This window comes from Monodelphis domestica, chromosome 1, assembly GCF_027887165.1.
Source record: "Monodelphis domestica isolate mMonDom1 chromosome 1, mMonDom1.pri, whole genome shotgun sequence".
Taxonomy (NCBI): domain Eukaryota; kingdom Metazoa; phylum Chordata; class Mammalia; order Didelphimorphia; family Didelphidae; genus Monodelphis; species Monodelphis domestica.
The window spans coordinates 269,936,179-269,958,597 of NC_077227.1; the positions used below are offsets into that span (position 1 = coordinate 269,936,179).

General features: G+C 38.3%; 1 protein-coding gene across 2 annotated transcripts; it reads right to left on the reverse strand.

The window, feature by feature from the left end:
- Positions 1-683: 683 nt before the first annotated feature.
- On the reverse strand, positions 684-15,142 carry LOC100027111 (homeobox protein SIX4). Of its 2 annotated transcripts, XM_056810852.1 has the most exons (4): positions 15,055-15,127; positions 13,965-14,880; positions 10,071-10,759; positions 684-5,171 (listed from the first exon to the last, which is right to left on the reverse strand). In XM_056810852.1, the coding sequence occupies exons 2-4, from the start codon at positions 14,837-14,839 to the stop codon at positions 4,375-4,377; spliced, it is 2,361 nt and encodes a 786-aa protein (XP_056666830.1). In that variant the 5' UTR covers positions 14,840-14,880; positions 15,055-15,127; the 3' UTR covers positions 684-4,374. The 2 variants fall into 2 exon arrangements, with proteins under 2 accessions (XP_056666830.1, XP_003339515.1); XM_003339467.4 differs by having other exon boundaries at positions 13,965-15,142.
- Positions 15,143-22,419: the final 7,277 nt, after the last annotated feature.

Sequence of the window (22,419 nt, forward strand, 5' to 3'; positions counted from 1 at the left end):
ATTGTATATAGATACTATTGTCAATGAAATACATATTCACTTAAAAGCTGTACTGAAGTCATAATTGCTTTCTACAATTGAATTTTCCCAATTAAAATACACCAAGTGACAGGCTCTGTGTGCCATCGCCTAACAGTTCAATAAAGACATATTATTATTTCATACCATACATGTGAATGCTCTTAAAGATAATTAAAAAGAGTTGGATGCCATATCTAAAATCCCTGTGATTTCAAAGGAGTGAGGGCACTATCAAGGGAGAAAACTTCCTCTCCTAGTGCAGATCAGTAACTTCTCTGAAATGTCTAATTTTAGTTACCTGGGCAACCAAGAGATTAAATCACATCCCAGGTCTCGTAGTCATTTTAAGTCAGAAGTGGGATGTGAAACTAAGTTACCTTGACTCCAAAACCAGCTCCCCATTTACAATGCAATACTGCTTCTCATGACCATCAAGCCCCTTTAATAGCCCCTCTTAGTCTTGTTAAGAGACTATATGAATCTCTTAGATAACATTGAATTTTTTAGTTATATTTTTTCTTGACATAAAGAACTTTGCAGCAATGTTAACTATATTTTGAAAGTTAATCTATTTTAATCTATATCATAAATGTAAACTAATATTCCATGTATATCATATTTTGGATATACCTAGCACAAATAACTTTTTTCAACACAAAATGTATAAATATAAAGTTTATTCAGTATAGTATTTAGAAAAATAAGTTCACATCATTTCAGAATACAAATAAAACACTTAATTGTCCAGGCATAAACCCTTATTACAGTACAACATACATACGTTAGATCTCTTTGGTTGGGTAATTAAGCACAGAAATGTTCTGTGACATGCTCTGTGTGCCATCACCTAACAGTGCAGTAAAGACTTATTGTTATCCCATACCATAATATACATTCTGTATAAATTTGCTCTTTGTTGTAAGGCACAATAAAATCATAATGAGTACAGAACTAACTGGTTACTTCTAAACATACAGTACATGCAACAAAAGAATTCATTTCCTTTGAGTCAGAACCCTGAAAGCCAAAAAGAACCACATGCTATACAATTTTGAATTTAAGAATCATATGGTAGTAACATCAAATTATATGAAATGTACCAGTTAGACAAAAACAACTCTTAGGTTCTATCATCTAATAGTCTTAGGAAGACTCTGGGATATCTTCATTGGAAAATGTAGTATTTTCCCTGCAATTTTCCTGAATTAGTGATATTTTAATGAGATGAACTTTGTCAAAAAACATTCTCAAGAATGAAGAACTTATGGCTATTGTACTAATATACACTTGTCTAGCATGTAGCAGGGCAGGTTGCAACCTGTGCCCAGTAATCCAACCATTAACATGCAAGATACAAGGGCATATACAAGAAAATTTAAGGCCAGTGTGCAATTTACTACTGATTTTATCTATGGCTATAACAACTACCTGCCTTTCACAATTCAAGGAAAGGATCTGACACGTGCGCAATTTCAGAGTCTTTTCATCCCTATAAATGCACAAGAGAAGTGAAAAGAAAAAATATTGGCGTCTTTGCTTGAACGAGGAAGAAACATATCTTCTCTTTAAACAACAGACTGCCCTGTATCATAAAGAAATAAGAATTGAATGTCAACTTTTGACTGACATAGTGCATAGATAGGCTCATACCAGAAATCCCACAGCCAGCAGGGGAATTATGAAGAGGAATTTATTTATCCCTGTTCTGATTCCCCTCAGGGATCATCAGTGGGATATTTGCAGCATCTTCAAGCACTACTTTGTGAGAGAGAAGTTCTGCCACATGAACTCCAAGCGCCAGAATCTCAGTATTGCAAATAATACCACTTATAATTTTGTGAGGAGTGCATGGGATTAGTATTATTTCATTCACATATATATGCACTACATCACATAAACTGACCCTTATCTTACTGAAAGACTAGAAAAGAACACTATGTTCTTTATAATGTGCAATGACATTTACTTAGTATAGTGTGTGTATATACCTGGAGCAATCATAAGGTTATATAGTTAGATCATATTTGGAGTATAAATGGGTTTCCTAAATAAGATTTAACTTTTGTGCTATCTTTTTTTTAGGGGAGAAAGGAGGATGAACTTTTGGAAGACACATATATGTGTATGTATGCACATACCCACGTATTTTCCAGTTGATGCTTTAAACACATTCTCATCTCTTTTTATAGGATGGGTAGCCCTTTTAAATACATAACAAACTCTTGAGATCTGTAGCAATCACATGGAAAGTACCATTTTCTTGTAAACTATACTACAGAATCATATAATCAAGCTCAGTAACATGATCAACACACACCCAAAGGAAAAAAACAAACAAACACTATAAGTAGTGGCAGAGGAGAACACAATTCTAAAACACCTGACTTTGTTAAAAAATATATATACATATATTTTTTTTAAACACCAAAGTTTAACAGAAACATTGTCCTTTTAGCAATCTAGGAATATTCAGTAATTTTTCATTTTAAAAAGGACAGATATTTTGATCAAAGTGATGAAAGCAAAGGATTCCTTGTGCAGCTCTGGATCTTTATATGCCATTCTTATTTAGCCAAACAACAAAATGTAGGTCTTATACAAACCTTGCCTAGTATACCTGGGAATCAGTGATGATAGCAGCATCTGTGTATAAGGATTAGGGACCTTATACTTGATCTTGCAAACAAATGCAGTTATCTTTACATTTGATATATTTTCAGTAAAGTATTCTCATTTTATCTGATTTTTAGAAACCAGAGAAGAATTAATAATATTGCTCATCAAATATGTGTACCTTTATTACACTATCATGTGTTCAGAATCATTGATAAACAACTATAGCCAGAACTCACAGCATTATTTACACAGATTCCTTGAACTAAAAAAAAATTACTCCTAGAGAAGAAACAAAGAGATAGTGCAAACAATAGTCATGATATAATGTTCGATAGCTCATAGAAAAATTATTTTCCAAAATACTTAGAACTGATTAGAGGTTCCAACAAGGAAAAGTCTCATTCTACCAGATTTACTTGTTCCATTTTTCTCTACAATTAGTCTTTGATAACAGATATGAATAGTGTATGTGGATCAAAATGACATGGAAGTCTTCATAGGGCTGTTATACTGTAATGAAAAGCATTAACAGTAATTAATCTATTTTAATCACCTTTACTAATAGAAATAGTAATATTAAAATTTAGTTTATGTTTTCAGACTAAACCAATTCTATAGTAAAATAAACCCTGGGTAGAGCATCAAAGAACAGTCAGTATATCTCCTGACATGTCTATACCTTAGTAAGAATAATAAAGGCCACTAGGTAAAAAAGGCACCTGGAATTTTGTAGAAAATATGTAGGTATTTTAAGGAATTGGAAAAATACTAAATAAAGAACAGCACAGGGATATGAACAAATGTATCCAAGTTTCATTATTAGGAGAGTGTTCTTGCTTCAGTATTATTAACATTGACCTTCCTGGGTTACTGATAAAAATCATTTCTCGTAAAATTTTACAAAAAGTAAAAAGTTGTTGGAAACAACTATGTTTACTTCCTGTTCAAACAACAAAAAATAAGTTAAACAGCCAGAAAACATGTTTTCATTTCATTGTGCCTGAAGTTAAAGGGAAACACATACCCCATAAATAAGATTCATTGTACTAATTCAAAATATCCTGCTAATAGTAACTGATATATTTACATTCATATTGGAGTCTATTTCAGAGTTGTTTTTGTTAGCATGTCAAACTATTGGAGCTTCATTAAACTACCAGCTATCATATCTGTCAGTCGGCAAAGACAATGCAATACTTTCTAGCTGGGAAAAATGCTGAAAAACAGAAGTATTCTGAGTTTATTCAAGTTCTTAACATCAAAAATATCTTAATAGTTTGGAGGTATCATCTAGCTTTTTAAAATGTATCAATGCCCATGGAGTAATAGTAAACAAAAAGAATTGCATTGTTTCTATCCTTTTATAGCTACATTTCATTTTCTACAAGTTAAGTGTGTGTATATATTTTAACTCTTGAAACATAAGTTTCCATGTGGAAGTTCCATTTCAGCCTTTAGAGTTGCATTAAGTGAACCAAACTATCACACTTTCACTTGATAATTTCCCTCATGTTCTCTTCTTTGGTTAAAAGAGAACATTTAACATGTGAACATAAAAGGATATAGTTTCACTTCCATGGATTTAATTGTGGTCTTCATGCAAATTTAATTCAAAGTTTCTGAAACATCTCTCTGCCAAACTGTGCAGTATTTTCCTTAAGTAGGGAAAATGTTTAAAGTCCTCAGGGCCTCTGGACAAGATTTGAATATGGATGCCAAAAACGAAGGGAAAAATAATTATAAATCTTGCATATCTTGATCCAACTGGACAGTCTGGAGCTTGGCAAGCTCTTTTTTGTCTGTTTCCAGTTCTTCACAGACTGTTTCGACCATGCCATCTAGGACATATTTGGATTTGGAATCCAGCATCAATAAGTTGCTTGTTGATTTGTCCTCAGAACTTGGTATGAAATCCTCCTTTATGTTAGGTACGGATTGCAGAACTAACCGGTGCTCTCTGACAAAATCCTCATGTACTGCTGGGGAGGAGTGATCCACACGGTCTCCAGCTGCTGGAACGATCTCCCCAAGGGCAGGCTGGGTCATTGAAATCGACATTAGGTCTGGACCAGTAATAAGGGAACAGTTCTGAAGAGTTGCATAGTTAGTGTTGCTGACAGATATCACAGTAGATGTGCTCGTTACAGGTGTAGACAAGGGCTGGCTCTCAGAAATATCAGCATTTAGCTCTGTTGCATTTAGTAGAGCAGGGGGAGTGAGGGGAAAATTGTGAGTCGGAGTTACATTAACTAATGATGAGGCCATAGGATGAAGGCCACTGCTCGAGATATTTTCAGAAGACATGTTTACATTGACTTGTGTGTTTTGATTGACCGGCATTAATTGAGAAAACACAAGGTTCCTTTCCAAGGCCTCTTGTTTAACAGATCCTGCTGTTTGACCTGAATTCGGAACTGTGTAGACTAGTGCACTAGGCGCAAGAGAGCTGAAGAAGACCTTTCCTTGCTGTACTGTGGTAGAGTCACTGGTAAATGTCCCCCCATCAGAAGTGCTTGAATTTACTGAAATATTACCTAGAAAGAATAAAGTAGAGATTACTGTTGGTTGGAAATAATATGGGATGATGAAAATTACTTCATTATTTATTTACACATTATTTTTCTCAGGTGTACTTGGCCAAGGTGAAATAAAAGAACTCCCTCAGTTTCTTTTTCTTTTCTTTTTAAAATCCTTACCTTCTATCTCAGAATTTATAAAATACATTTAGAATTGATGCTAACTCATCTGTTCTAAGAAAAGCGGTAGAGGTAGGCAAAAGAGAATAAGTGACTTGCCCAGGATTACATAGTTAGGAAGTATCTGAGATCAGATTTGAACCCAGGCACCCCCAACTCCAGGCCTGGTTTTCTATCCACTGAACCACCTAGCCGCCGCCCCCCCCCCCCCCGCCCCCAACTTATTTCTGATTTTAGGTCTTTCTGGTTAACAAGCTTGATAATAGCAAGGATTTGTACGCAGAGTGCTTTAAGATTTTCAAATGCTGTACATGTTATTTCATATTTGACACAGAAACCCTGTGAGGTAAGGTGCTGTTTTCATCCCTGTTTTACAAATGAGATAACTGACACTGAAAGGGATTAAAAACTAGTGAGTGTCCAAGGGAGGATTCAAATTCATGTCTTCCTTACTCCAAGCCCAACACTCTGTCCACTGCAAATCCTAGCTGTTGTGCCAACCACAACTAGAAAATACAAATACAAAATGCCTTTGTTGGGGACAACCCAATAACAGACTAAAAGCATAAATGGATATGCAGAAAACACTGCATGAAGTAACTTGCCCTGGGGCTTCAAGTTAACCATATGAACCTGTGGAGACAAGTTTCAAACTTTCACCTAACTAACCATAAAATAAATAATGCCAAGGCAATTAGACATTCAAAAGGTCTTTTCTTTTGTTCCGACAGAACTGAACTTTAAAACATGCTTCTAAGTCTGATTTAGTGATAGATAGGATTAATGGGAATATGGAAATATGCTTTTTCAAACACATTTCAGTATGAAAATATCAGAGCTGATTTTTAAAAACCGACCTTTTACAGTTCTAATTAACAGTTTATAGAGACCAGTTCCATAGGAGAAAGAGAAAGAGAGAATTAAATAAATCATACAATTAATTCATGCCTACCCAAATATATACAGATAACATTCCATTTCACTTCAGGAGGACTTCCTCTTGACATTTTAAGACCTAGTTTACATAGTTAAAGAAAACAGAGAGTTGACTAGATGTTTCTATTAGGTAATTGAGACAGTTTAGCTAGTCAGCCAGTACAAACCCTTCATGTGTTCCATATAAACTCGTTTTTTTATTTAGATTGTGTCTATATAGGCAAAATGAAGCACAGATTACTTTCTGAAGATATACACCAAAATATACTGCTAATGAGAGGAAAAAAAGATTTGGTAATTTGAATCATAGATTTATAGCTAGAAGACTGCTTCAAAGTTACCAAATCCAGCCCCCTCATTTTACAGGAAACTGAGGTCCAGGTTCACATGGCTAGTGAATGGCAGAGGCAGAATTCAAATCCAGGTCTTTCAGATTCCAAGTTTAGTTATGCCAAATTGTCTCTCCATTATGCCAAAATGTCTTTCCATTTCTCTCTGAAAAGTTCCAAGTTGACTGTCTAAATCAGGGGTTCCTACCCTGGGGGTTCATGAACTTTTAAAATATATTTTGAAAACTATATTTCAATATAATTAGTTTCATTTAAAATGCCATATATTTTATGCATCAAAAAAACATTATTCTGAAAAGGGATGCATAGGCTTCACCAGACTGTCAAAGGGGTCCATAACATAAAAAGAGCTAAGTACCCCTTGGTCTACACCAATTATATTCAGTATATTGTAATTTCAATGCTTCCTAGACATATAGTTGTGAGAATTTAAGGGAAATATGTATAATTAGTAAGACATATTTTTATTTTATTGACTAAAATGTATAAAAGGCATATTTTCTCTCACCATATCTGAATACAAAACATTCATAATTTCTAAACTATAAAGTTGTGAATATATTGTATTTCTGAAATGAAGATATACTAAAGTTATTCTTATTTTCTCCTCTGCTCTCTGCTCTCATTTCTCTACCAAATGCCTGTGTCAAACAACTGAAACTATTGCTTCCATTTGAAAAGATTTGCCTGAAGCTTAAGTTTAGTTTAACATTTCCAACTTGAACTTCTAGGATGTGGTCAATCAAAAAAAACACATATACATATATGTGTGTTTGCTGAAGCATATGTTTTATCTGGAAATGACATGCCAATATATATGGCCTCCTACCCTTTTTCAATATTCTTTTTATTTGCTGTCTCTATCCACCTCCCTGCCCTCATTAGACTGTAAGCTCTTAAAGGGCAAGGACTAGTATATTTGCTTTTATTTGTAGCCTCAGAGTTTAGAAGAGTGCCTAGCACTCTTAACTTAGCACAGTTAATTAGTGATTTATTTATCAAAATTCTTAGCTGTTTAAAGATAGTGTTATAAATAAGATAATGTACACTTTCCTTTTTCAATAGCTATTTAAGAGTAAAAAACCAAGTTCCTGGGTGTGCTCTAGAAATGCCAACACAATCAATCTTTCAGTTCTAAAGACTACTGAAATAAAGAAATTATAAATCTAAAGAAAATTGTTGGCACAACTAAATGGATAAATAAAACTTTATAAATATTCCATTTCGAGGTTTTTTTGGTAAGAAGTAAATAAATACTTTATAATATAGCAAATAAAAGACTACATAGGTAGAAACAACTTAATAATGATAAGAAATTATCTGGCTAATAACATCTTTTCCTTACATATAAGAAAATAAGAAAACATATAAGAAGTTGTATGAATTTTTTTTTTTCACAAAAAGAAAGCCTGGGTACACAACGATGATTTACCTAGTCAGTAACTTTTGAAGTAGGATAATACTATTTATCTTAGGTAGAGGTTAAGCACTAAAAATATGCATAATTGTGAATTGCTATACTATACCAATAGGAGCACTTCTTCCTAAACCCATCTGGTTAAACTTATGCCTTCAACTTACCCAAATAGTCCCAAAACTGACAGCCCTGTCATTTGATCTTAGCTATTATAACTGAAAATGCTTTTCTTATTCCCATTAAATGTCTCATTTTAAAAAATTAAGCTATTAGCCTCTAATAATCTTCTGTGGCATCAAGTTTCCCAGGATACACATCAAAAGTTTCTTCATTTCAGACCTCCTTCCTAACTTTTCCTTTCAAATACCTACTCACTCTTTGCTTTAAATATATTGTCTTGAGAATTTACCTACTGATATTTCCTCAAGAGAGAAAACTAGCTTGCAGAAGGTGGGGGTGGTATCAAGAAGAAAAAAAAAATATATATATATAATTCATATAAAAATCAACTCTGATTTTCACTTCATTTTTCAGTTTTATGTGAGGTTTTTCTACTTATTTTAGCTCTTTCAATAACCTGGAATAAAAAAAAATGATGTGAGATTTCTGTATTTCCGCATCATGTACTAAAATGGGAACATATATGCAAAAATAACATTTATTTCTGAATTACTTCTCTATCATCAGCTAGGAAAGTTAATGCTATATAATAGCACTTTATTTTATATTTTCCTAAAAAGCTATGTGTAAATTCCAGTTTTCTATATCAAGTCACAGAGTCATAAATTTAGAGCTGGAAGGGTTCTTAGAAGTCATTTAATCCAACCCCTTCATTTTTTATATGAGGAAACTGAGTCCCAGAGAAGAAAAGTGGCTTGTCCAAGGACATGTATGTAGTTTAAGACAAAACCAGTAATCAAACCCAAATCCTTTGCAAAGATCCAAATCTAGCATTCTACTTCAACACACTACTGAAATGCCCCGAGGGAAACTAGATTTCCAATGAAATATATTGTAAATATTGTGGAACGAAGAACTACCACCTAATTGATCCTTTTTTGTGCTATTGCACAGAGAGTAATGCAATTATCCAGGAGTCGGAAGAGTTTGGATCCAGTTTGTATTTTAGCATTTGTTATCTGTGTGATCTTGTGCAAGTCACTTTACTTGAGTCTATTTTCATACACTGGGCTTGCTTAAAATGATATAAATCTTCCACATTAAGACTAAGAATCCTGCTCTGCTAACTAAAATTTTTATTATCTCCATCATGTAGATGTATACATTCAAGCAGAACTGAGAAACTTGTTCAAAGTCAATGAAAAAGCTAACATATGGAGCTCAACTCTCATGAAGACCAGTTTAGGTTTCTTTTTGCTATACTAGACTGTCCTGCTTTTGGTATAGTCTCTTCTATCCATAGAAATAATAAAAACATCAGTCTTCTGAGAGACATCCCCATTATCTGATAAATGTAAGGGGATAAAAACAGAAATTCAATCACACATTTCTTTGGTTTTCCTTTCATTTTGTTACCTTTAATTACAGGAAGAACTTGGTTCAACACAATCAATTGAGGCTCAATCTGCCTGATTTTTAGCTTGATTTTATAAAATATTTTTATCAAACATTTGATGATTAGGTAAAATGCATATTCACACTAGCTCCTAGGCTTATTTTTTGTTCCACGTTCTAATATTAATTTGTTAAACCTTAAAGCCAATAAGTTATTTTGTAAGCACCAATCCTTTATATTTCTATAATTGCAGAGCTGGCAAGGCTTTGTGTGAACTGTATTTTCCATTCAGCTCCTAAAAAAAAATACAGCTCATCCTCATGATCCTAGGGAGTTAAGCATGTTGAGTGTTGCTAACAGGTGTTGTAATGAGGGTGAGCAGAAAGAACAAGGATATTCTGCAGCTGTAGCAGACACCAAGGCACTACAACCCTCCTACATAGGTTTCACAAAAGACAGCAGCTGACACACAAACTCATTTCTGCCTAAGGCATTACTGTAGCAAATGAAACTTTTACCTTGAGAAGCTGCCACTGAGACAGGAGGCAGCTGCAGAGGAGAGAATCCAATGCTTCCATTAAGCAACTGGCCATTTGTTCCTGAATTGGGGATCTGTACGATACCATACTGGTTTATTTGTACGGGTGTTGTAAAAGTCACCACAGAACCTCCATCTTGAGAAGCCACTGTTTGTATACCTTCCCTTTTAACTTCAGTGCTAGGTATCAAACCAGGAAATGAAGCAGGGACACTGGGGTTGTAGGATGTTGTTGCTGCAGAATTTGTTGTGGAACTCTGGAGGACTTTGAAGTCTTTTACATCCTCTGAAGGAGATCCGAGGATGTCTGTCATAGATGCACCATTGTTGACAATGCTTGATGAAGTTTTTGATGGGTTTAAAGTCACAGTTTGTGTATTTCCTACATTTAGTCCATTAAGGATTACACTGTTAGGTCCCTGAATAAAGGAATTGCCATTAAGGAAGACAGGTGAAGTACTTGCAGGTACTAAGCCTCCATTCAGTAAAACACCAGGGGAACTTAATGATATTTTAGTGTTTCCAATTTGTTGCATATATACAGGTTCCAGGTGACTGGAAAGGCTCAAGTTGGTAACTCCATCGGATGAACTGGAGAGTGAATGAGGAGATAAATCCTCATGTCCCTTGCTGGACTCATCTTCAGTGCTGGGATTACCATCTGACTCACTAGTAAGGGGGGAAAAAAAGTCAAGATATAAGGGAGAAAAAAATCAAGACATATTGGAGTCAAGCAGATGACATTTTAAGTATTTGCACTTTGTTTTGGAAAATCAGGTCTTAAATTAGAGGACAGGAAGAAATAATGGTGTCTGCTGGCCTGATTTAGATTGGAAAGTCTCTGTGAAGAAATCTTAAGTATGAGTCAAGGAGAGGGAAAAACTCAGATCCTAAGGGTTTTGGTTTTTTTTGGATAGACTCAGAAAAATGGTCTGGGAAAAACCACCTCAGCCAATGAGTAGAAAGAATATTGGGTAGAACCAAGGAATCATAGGAAGTTAAAGCTGGAAGGACCTTAGAAATCATATAGTTCAAATCATACAAAGGTGGAAATTGAGACCCAAAGAGAGAAGATAAAGAAAGGCCCCTGGTCATAAATCTAGTGGAAAGTATATTTTCTTCTACCATTACAATTCTGACTCTTACCAGCAAAAAGTCACTATTTGCACTTTAAAAAATAGACTTTCCTCTAGAGGTTGGATATTAGGAACTCTTTTAAAAAATTTAATTAGAACTATTTTTTAAAAATGTAGGGCTCAAAGGACAAGGATATGGATTTCCAGTTGCCCTGGAGAAAAAAAAAATAGCACTTCGAAGTGTTTGTTTTTGTTTTTAAACCTATTAGAGAACTGGTCAGATAATGGAAAGTGATAACTTTAATTACTTTATGTAAATGTTTATATCAACTGACCCTCCCCATCTCCAGATTTTATGGACCCAAATCACCCTAATCTTAATTCTAAAGAAGCTGGGTTTGTCGGAGGGCTGCTTCATCCCAAGAACAACTATCTGGCAAGTCACTTCTTAGAACTTCCAAAAAGAGAAATTTGCCAGGTGAAAATGGCCTCCTTCACTGTGGTTTCCAGGGCCATGTATCCTCAGGCTTCTTTTCAGTCTTTGCAAATTCCATCTCTTCCTCAGAACACCCTTTTCTTCATCTAGCATGTCTAGAAGGACCCTAAGGGACCTCGGTGGCATTTCCCTACTTGGCCTCAGATATGAATGGGAGAGAGAGCTGGTAGGAGAGCTGAAGAAGGTGGGATGTTCTCCGCCTCTTTGGCCCAGGGATGAAATGTGCCTGGCGGGGCCTGTTTCACTTTATTGCTGAAGGAGGGGATTACTTTGGCTTTGGGCAGTGGGGCTGGGAGAACTGTGAGCATTTTGATTTATGAGCTGAGATTGAGCCTCGGTCGCTGTCTGAGAGGGTGACTCATTGGGGGAGGGTGGGGGCGGGGGCAGATCCGGAGAGGGGCAACCTGAGGGGGCAGTGAGGGAGAAAGCACAGATGGTAGGAAAAGAGAAGGCTTGGAGTGTGAGTGTGGTGATGGAGGGTGTGAAACTAGCTCGGGCCGAGGAGGGGGAGGGGAAAAGCAGGATCCTGTATTGGGTGTGCCAGGACACCCCTCTCCCCCCACACTCTCTATCCCACAGGGGCCCTGCTTATTTCCTCATTGTTAGACGACTAGGGCAGGGATCCCTAACCCCTGGCTAATAATAGTTCAGTTTTTTGATTGGGGAGTAATTAATTTTTTTCTTATCTACAAGTTTTTTTCTTTTTTTCCTGTCACATTCTCTCTCTTTTGCCGTGTTTTGTTTTGGTTACAGTCAGACTCCAGTATTGGATTCTCTGGGCTGCTCAGGGGCCTTCGGCTGGCTCTGCACAACCGCCTCACCGCCCTCCTCCTTTCCTCCTCCTCCCTCCCTCCCTCCCTCCCTGGGAGAGGAATGCCTGGAGGCCCGGTTTGCCCAGGGAAGGAGGGAAGAGGGGAAAGGGGGAGGGGCAGGAGGCGAACAGGCTCTGGAATGTGCCTTGTGCGCTGGGTGGTCACCTCCACCTGGCCGGCTCCAGTTCCCTTAGGGCCCTTTTAGCTTCGGCTCAACCTAGCTATTGATTCTTTCGATGATCAATATATTATGTATATTTTGATCATTTATCCTGGTCCGGGTGGATTGGGGACACTTTCTCCTTCAATCTTTCCCTGTGCCAGAACGAACAGTACACATACTCAGGTAAGCACCATCCCTTAGATACACTCAGTCACAGGAAGTATATTCAGGCGCAAAACAAAAGCTCTGGGAAACCTGATCCTTTCTGACAGAGTTAAGACTGCCAGAAACAAAAGCTCCAAACGGGCAAGAGATCCTGGTGCACCCACTTCCTTCCCCAATGCCCGCCATAAGCCCCCTAGCCATGAAGCGAACCGGGTTTAGAGAGCACAAAGTGTGTGTGTGCGTATGTGTGTGTGTTTTTTCCATCCCCAGCTTCCCGGGACTGCGATGAAACCCGATCCGAAGGAGTTCAGAATCAGGTTTCAAAACACGGTAGACGCAAGCCGCACCAATACCCCCACGTTGCTGCTGCTGCTACTGCTGAAAAGAACAGCGGGCATAGTGAATGATTAACTCTGTCAAATAAAACCTTAGTCTTAACACCCCCCACCCCCAGTCTCCCACCCAGTCCCCCTCTGCTCCCCCCCCCAAAACCCAAAGTACAGGCCCCTCTATCCCAGTTACTCCACAGTCTCATCCCAAGCCCAAGGCTGAGGAACTGCGGAACCCCAGGTGTGTGTGCCCCAAAGCAGGAAAAAGCAGAGCTGAAAGGGACGGGTGGGGTGCGGTGGGCATATGTTTGTACGGCAGCAGTCCATCACGCCTATGTCTGACCAGAGGGAGGATCAGCCCAAAGCCAGCGAGCCCCAGTGCAGGAGGGAGGAAGAAGCTGAGCACTTTTCATGCCTGCCAGCAAACTCCTTCGCTTCGCCCTGCCAGACCCGGGAACAGGGGCAACTTCAAAAGGCTGAGGGACCGTGGTGGGCAGAAATGACTGGTCAAAGGTGGGGGGTGGGGACTGATACCCAGGCGAGAAGAAACTTCCAGGAGGAGGGGGAGGGTAATGAGGTCCGTTCTTCCCCCCTCCCCCAAACTTACCTCCACTCCCTAGTCCTCCAGAGCAGCGTCCGGGAAGAGAAAGGGGAGGGGGGTGAGGTAGGGAGGAGGGAAGGGAGAGGTGGGCAGCAGCAGCAGGACACGGCTAGTGGGGAAGGTAAGCGCCATATTTGCAAGCGCTTGGAGGAAAAGCAAGCTGGGGGGTGGGGGAGGGCGAGCTAGAGGGAGGAGAGAGAAAGAGGAGGAGGAGGAAAGTTTGACTCCTCACCTTTTGGACTGGGTCTCGGAGGGGTTCCGGTCGCGCTGCCTCCGGTTCTTGAACCAGTTGCTGACCTGAGTGAGGGAGAGGCCGGTGATCTTGGCCAGGTGCCGCTTCTCTGCCGGGGACGGGTAACGATTCTGCTTGTACAGCTCCTTGAGCGCGTTGCGCGACTTCTCCTTGAAACAATACACCGTCTCCTCGCCGTCCCAGATGGTCCGGGGCAGAGGGAATTTCCTTCTCAGCCTGTACTTGTCCACCGCTCCCAAGGGCCGGCCTCGCGCTCTCTCCGCTTCGCTGTAGCGCGCCTTGTACCAGAGCTGCTGCAGAAGTGGGTGGTTGGCCGACTCGAAGCTGTGGCTCTCGAGGATGCTGTAGAGCTCTGGGTAGATGCCCTGGTGGAAGGCGACCAGGGCTCGGGCTTTTAGGAGGCTCTCGTTGCCACGTAGCAGGTCGCTCTGGGGCAGGGACCACAGGAACCGGGCCAGGCGATCCAAGTTTCCCCCTTGCTGTAATGCTTCGCAAACGCAGGCGACGTGGTCCGGGGAGAAGGCCAGCGGGGTCTGGGCTGCAGCGGCGGCGGCGGCAGCGGCGGCGGCGGCAGCAGCGGCCGCGGCAGCTTGGTGGTTTCGGGCTAGAAGTTCAGAGTGGAGTTGTACCTGGTCCGCCGCAGCTCCCGCGGCGGCCACAGCCGCTGCCGCCGCTGCCGCCGCCGCCGCAGCTGCTGCCGCTACAGCCGCCGCCGCCCCCTCCTCTCCGTTGGCAGCAGTCGGGGAACCCATGGGCTCCATGGGGAAAGGGTCGGCAGGGGGAGGATTGAGTGCTGCCACGGGTCCCCCCACCACTTCTGGTGGCGCCTCCTTTCCTTCGGGGGTGGCTTCCATCCCATTTTCTTGTTTTATCTCCACCGCACTTGCGATCTGGTCTGTGGGGGAGGAAGAGGACATTTTTTGTCGTCCCCCCCCCACTCCTCTCTTTCTTCCCCTCTCCTTCTTCTTTCGCCCCCCTCCCCCCCTTCCCCTCTCCGGAAAGCCCACTCCCTCCCTCCTGGTTTCGGCAGGATCTAGCCGATCAGGTTTCTCCCCGGCCACGCAGTCACCATTAAGATAGCTGCTATAGCAAAGTAGTGTAAACGGATAGCTCCTTTCTGCCTTTCCCCCAACGTGACTCCTCGGGTTGCTGCATACTATATGGCACAAGCAGCCTGACTGGCCCAGGCGAGCCACCTCATTGGCTATTTGCATTCAGAAGGAGGAGGAGACACCATTTCTATCCCCCACAATCACCCCCTCCTTCCTTTCCGTCCCTCCCCCCCCCCCCTTCTCCTGACCCTAAACACCTATACCTGGAGAAGTTCGGACATTCTTCTTAATATGGGCCACTGAGTTAGAAAAAAAAATAATAAAATTTAAAAATGTCATCGTCACCTGAAAGCTAGACAGTAGAAGCCTTATAAAAAGTACATCAGTGAGAGTTCTGAGAAAAGAATAATGAGGGCAGGTAGCTAGTTTTAAAATGTGTAGCCTTCAGGTTTGGTTGTCTAAAATCTAACCAAAAAAAACCTCCATTCGTCCAAAGATGACAACATCTTAAAGATGTCTATGAAGAAATGACATCTCCACATCCCTTAAATCTTTTTTTTCTCTTACCATGGGCTTTTTTCTTAAAAGGATAACATGGTATTGAGAAGGGAAGGAATCTATTGAGAACTGAAAATCTCCATCAAATAAGAATGCATATTAAATAACTTTACTTGAAAAAAACCTTTAGAATATATCGTATAGTTAGCACACGGAGAAAACTCGGAGTATCAGGCATTCACTTATGTTTAACATCAAGATATCTAAAGCATTGGAAGTTAAAGTGAAATAATTGCAATAGATCTAGGCCAATAGAATAGCAAAACAAATGGTCACATAGCAGTACAACACATCTGGTCTCTTAAATTAATCATTGTTGGTCCAATTCATGAGTGATTTATGGAAGAAGAGCAGTTTTATCATAACATAATAACAGTAAGGAAAAAGAGTTATTCTTTAAGTATCCATGAATCTCTATGCATCATTGTGCTTTTCCAAAGAAGGTATAATTCTCTACTAGAGTCCAGGAATTTCTAAAAAGAGAATCAGTAGTCCTTTTCACTTATAGACATAGAGGAAGATTAAGACCCTGCTTTGGTTTGAGACTGAAGCTTTGATGTCTGGGAGTCTGTTGCTGCCTTTTCTCTTCATTGACTACACAAATATATTTGCTTAGAGTGACCCAGTCTCTGAATGCTATTTAATTAAGTGGATTTGCCTGCTGCTACTGTATTCCAGTGTTCATTACCTATGCTGCATTGTCTTAACTTTCCTTTATTTGTATCTTTGTTATGCTTCTGTCCAAACTACTTTCAGTGACTAATTCAGATTCTTATAAGGCATTTTTCTGTTCAGGTATCTTTGCTTTCATCTATCTAAAGTCAAAATCTTGTCTTTTAATGTAATATTCTATTCAATTCCATGCAACAAGCATTCTTTAGTCTTCTATGTACTAGGCAATGAAAGACATGAATCAGTCACTGTCTTCAAGGGACTTGCTTTCTAGTCTTAGGAACATCTTTCAAAGTTCTTACCTCCCCACCCCCACCCCCTTTTGATCTGAACATGTGATTTGATTGGTGGGGAGGAGCTCCATGTGAGGATACTTTTTCTGCCATTGCAGATCAAGTATAATTTATAATCTTTGAAATTTTCCTAGAGCATAGAAAAGTTAAAAACAGTTTGTCTAAGATCATACCTCTAGCCAGGATTAGAGGCTGACTTGCATCCTATCAAGGATTCACTGAAATGTAATTTAAATTTTAAGTATTTTATTGATGCTTTTTGTTTTTACTATCACAATCATTTCTAGTCACTCCTTCATTATTGAACAATTTCTTATAACAATGAAAATACAACCTCCAAAGTGCCCCCTCTGACAGTATATACAACATTCTGCATCTATTGTCCTCTCTACCAAGTTGAGGGGAATATATTTGGTCATCTCTTCCAATGGACCAAAATTGATCATTAAATTTGCTCAGAGTTTGTATTCCTATTATTGTTCTTTTAATTTGTATTATTGTAGTCATCCTATATAATATACTCTTGGTTTTACTTTTGTCTGGATCTGTTTGCACAAGTCTTTTGTTTCTCTGTATTCCATATCATCATTTTTTATTGTACAATATTATTTTATATTACCTTCATATTCAATAGTTTGTTCAGTGATTCACTAATCAATTATTTTGTTTTTGGTTGCTTATTTCCACAAAGAGTGCTTCTTTTTGGGTATTTTTGTGTCAATAACTGTCTTCAACTCTCTGGGACATAAGTCCAGTAGTAGAATCATTAGGTCAAGAGATATAAACAATTTCATTACTTTTCCTGTATAATTCCAAATTATTTTCAGGTACAATTCAACCAGTTATTATATGAATCAATGTTACATGTATATTATATTATTTTCAATGAAATAATATATTTTTCTTTCCATGTTAAAAAAGTCTTGTGATTTATTTTTCTTTGCATTTTTAAAGTTTAATTAATTAATTAATTAAGAACAATTTTCCATGGTTACATGATTCATGTTCTTTCCATCTCTTCCTCCCATCCCCTCCCATAGTCAACAAGCAATTCCACTGGATTTTATATGTGTCATTTCAATGAAATTATTGAACAAGCTAGAAATTATTTCCATGACTGATAACAATCAGTTCTCTTAGACATCTAAATTTTTTTTAAAACCCTTATCTTCCACCTTAAAATCAATACTATGTATTGGTTCCAAGGCAGAAGAGTTGTAAAGGGCTAATCAATGGGGGTTAACTGACTTGCCCAGGGTCACACATCTAGGAAGTGTCTGAGGTCAGATTTGTTCCCAGGACCTCCTGTCTCTAGGCCTGGCTCTCAATCCACTGAGCTATCTACCTGCCCCATTTTAGCCATATTTCAGACCAAAAATTATCATCTTCAGTTTGGAATATGTTTGGTGCTCTCTTGACCACTTGGTCCCTCAATATTGAAAACTTTACTAAGCCTTGGACTGATAATGATAGGCTTACTCTGAAGTTGCTATTTATGGGTAATATTGCACTGTGAATAAATCCCAGAACCTCATAAGACTTCCTTAGTGAGTTCCATGGCTATTCAAAAGATGAATGATATATATTTCCAGAATGAGATATGCTGTTAGAGCAGCAGCTCACTAAGTTAATATATATATATCCCCATGTCCTCCCAACTCCAGTTGAAGCACTCAGCCACCTAATCGTCCCTTTGGTACATATATATTGTTAGGCAATCAAGGACAGTGAGCTTATCCCAGAATGGAGTGGGAATGTAGATTTAGGGTTTGAAAGTACCTTAAAGGTTATCTATCTAACTTCTTGATTTTCACTGAGAGAACTGATGTTCCAGAAAGGTTAATTGGTTGTTCAAAGTGATAAGGCATAGAACTAGAATTTGAACCCAGATTTTCTGATGCCAAAATTCAGTTCTCATTCCATTGAACCATGCTGAATTGCAATATCAGAAGAATTAGAATTATGGGCAAAGAAAACACACGACATGCATAAGTAGGTAAACATTATGTATGAATGACTTACATGTGAGGAATGGCATAAAAGACCTTATTATGGAATGAATACATGAATAAAAAAGAATTTATTAAGCACTTATAATATCCTAAGTTCTAGAGAAAAAAATAGAAAAACAAGGCTGCTTTTCAAGTGGCTCTGAGGAAGACTGTTAGGTAGAAAGAGTGATAAGATAAAACAGCTGCAGTGCTGTTTTGATATCTACAAAATACTTAAAGACCTAAAGGAAAGCCTCCAGGAAACTAGTTATATCCTCTATGGAGGATTTATGGAAGGAATTGGATAAGAATCATTTAAGATCAGGGAGAATAGATAAAATTGCCACCTATGCTGGTCTGGTAGAGGAAGTTTCCACACCACTGAGATCACACAGATCAAGTAAGCACAAGTATTTACCAGTGCAAATATAGCGAACATGGATCAAAGGCTAAGAAGAGTCAGATAAGCCCCCTCCATCTTTAGGCTTAGGAGACTCTGAGGAGGCAGATATTTCTATATGTAATAGGGCAAAAACCAATGGAGCAAATATGGAGCTGGATCTTTAGGGGCCATCCCCAACAGAGTGCACCAGATATCCCCTAGAAACTTTCAGGAACAGGGGCAGGTAGTGGCTGAATGTATAGAGAGCCAGGTCTGGAAATGGGAAATCCTGGGTTCAAATGTGACCTCAGATGCTTCCTAGCTGTGTTTAGGCAAGCCATTTAACCCCAATTGCCTAGTCTTTACTGCTCTTTTGGCCTGAAACTGACACTTAATGTTGATTCTCAGATAGAATATAAGGTATTTTGTTTTGTTTTGTTTTTAGAAATGTTCACATATTGTATGGACATTTGTGACATAACACTGAAGGATCTTGCCTCTTGAGTTGGCAAAGCAATTTTCTTATTGGCCACTAAACAGGAAATGCTGCTCAGCCAGTGGATTTTTAAGGGATCTCTATTTCTTCTCTTCCTATCTCTGATTTTGTGAAGACTATTCAAGATTTTATAGTGGAATTATTTTGGTGTATGAGTCCTTTCAGCTCTTAAATTCTGTGACTGTGATTTTGTAAAATACCTTTCCAGCAAACCCCCAAATTTTTAATCTCTTAGGAGAATATCACAGTAGTTATATTACTGCTACTTATGCTTGTTTTAAATCTTTTTAATATGTAGTTGAGTCTCATGTATTTAGCATTTCTTTTTTTTTTTAACAAATACCTTATCTACACTGAACATTGAGTATCTTTTTAATCTTCCTTTGGTGAGACCCTAGACATGTGCTAAAACCTAAGTTTTAAGTGATTTTGTTTGGGGCTCTGGGGTAGGACTATATATGAATATGTATGAAAAAGAGCCTAACTTTAAAAAAATTGCTGATTAGGCTCTCCTATAATTGGAAATAGCTTAGGTTTCAATGAATCCAGAGATGAAAGGGATACGTTGGTGGATAGGAAGAAGAAGATGAACATCCAAGAACCCTGGGTCCAGCATCAGTTGTTATTGTTACACATATAAGAGAGACTATTGCAAGCCATGAAAGGAAGACTCCATGGGGAACAATGCTACATTGGATATGAGATCAATAGAAGGGCATATGGGAGTTGACACAATTCAGAGATACGGAACTGGAACTGGAGAGAAGCCTGACGGATTGGAAGGTCATTGTATCCATACAATCCTGAAGGGAAGCCAGGAATTGATGCTAAAGTAGCAATGGAGTGATGGAACACCAAATGAGAATGAATGACCAGCATGTCAAAAAGTCACCTTGTTGGGGACTTAGGGGAGAGGTAGGCATTAAAGAACAATGAATCACAGAGTCAAGATGTGGAGTATCGAATCTTAAGCTTTCCTTTATTGTAACTATATGTCATATGGGATATATAGGATAAGGGATAGCTTGCCTCTCTAATGGCCATAAGTCACATAGTTAAGAAGTCTGTTTTGGTCTCTTGGGAAGGAGAAGAGAAGCTTGTTGTTGTTTTTTTTTCTTTTTGACTATTTATAAGTTTGGGTAGGAAAATAAAATCTTTTCTAATTGTATTGCTGTTGTTAAGCTAAGTACCTGATGGAACCTAAAGGGTCCTTTGTGAGATTTAAAAGATGAGCCATATGTGATTTTCCTGGTTGAGGTTTTGAGCTTGAAAGACTTTGTAAAAAAGCACGCCCCAGATTACACCTGGATCTTTGTGTTAAAAGGGACTCTCAAACAAAAAGCTTAAATAAAGTTACTAGTGACTATGTACTACTACTACCCAGGTTGCAGAATTTTTTGAACTCTATCACCTTTGTATTGCTGAAAATCTGATGCTGTATGTAGGGTTGTCCTGGCACAAACTGGGACATGAACCGAATTGTCTTTTAATTTATTGTCAGAAAGCTGAGGTATCATGTCACATCTATCAGATTGACCAATATGACAGTAAAAGAAAGTGATAAATGTTGAAGGAGATGAGGTAAAATTGGAATACTAATGCATTGTTGGTAGAATTGTGAACAGATCCACCATTCTATAGAACAATTTGGAGCTGTGCCCAAAGGGCTCTAAAACTGTAAATACCCTTTGCATTACTGGGTCTGTATCCTAAAGAGATAATAAAAAAAGGGAAAGGGATCTACTTTTACAAAAATATTTATAGCAGTTCTTTTTGTGCTGTCAAAGAATTTGAAAGTGAAGGGATGTCCATCAATTGGGGAATGGCTGAACAAATCATGGTATATGTTGGTGATGAAATACTATTGTGCTTTAAGAAATTATAACAAGATTATTTCAGAAAAAGCTGCAAAGATTAGCATGAACTGATGCAGAGCAAAACAAGCAGAATGTACATAGTAACAATAATATTGTTAAAAAGATCAACTGTGAAAACTTGGCTACTCTCAGCAAAGCAATGATCTGGGACAATTCTGAAAGACTTATGATCAGGAATGCCATCCATTTCCAGAGAAAAAAACTGTTGGAGTTGAATGGATGTGGATCAAAGAATACTCTCTTTCACATCAGTTTATTTATGGTTTTATTTTGGGGTTTTGGTTTTTAATGACTGTGCTCCTACAACAATGATAATTATGGAAGTGTTTTGCATGATAATACAAAAAATTTATTGTTAATCCATATTATCTTAACTTGGAAGAGCAGTCCATGGATAGGCACATATCTTGTATGCATTTTATTCAAGAATTCTAAGATCAAGATAGCCATAGAGAATATCCTAGATTTCAGTAAGGAAGAAGCTCCAGGAGGAGGTTCACATAAGATTAAAAATTAAACTGATACATAAACTAGATTGAATAAAACTAAACTTATTACAAAAGGCTGCTGTATTCTGTTATTATTAGGGAATAGATAGAATGCCATCAACATGGCCAGATAGATTGTCATAAGAATTGTGAATGCTTCTGAATAAGAAAACTGGTGAGATAACTATGGGGTTTGTCACAGCTTCCTGATGATGCCAAATGGTTTGTAAGTTTGATTTGTAAAATACAATTAATAATTCTTAACATCTTACTCATAGGGTTATTTCGATAATAAAATGTTGAGAATATCTATAAATAAATTGTAAATCTTAAAGTGCTATATAAACTCCAGCTATCATAATGGCAAGAATTATTATTATTATTATGAATAATTATTTTGCATATTTGTTATGCTGAAAATTATGTTCTTTAAAGCAAGGGTTCTAGATACCACTGGTTTCCTTTATAATCCTATGTATTTTACTTCTGCATTTAAAAACATTATTTTGAGAAAGGATCCGTAAGCTTCCCCAGACTACTAAAGAAGTCTATAGTACACAAAAAAAGTGAAGTGAAGAACTCCTGGTCTAAAGCCATGTTGTGAATCAGAAGGTACACTATTTAG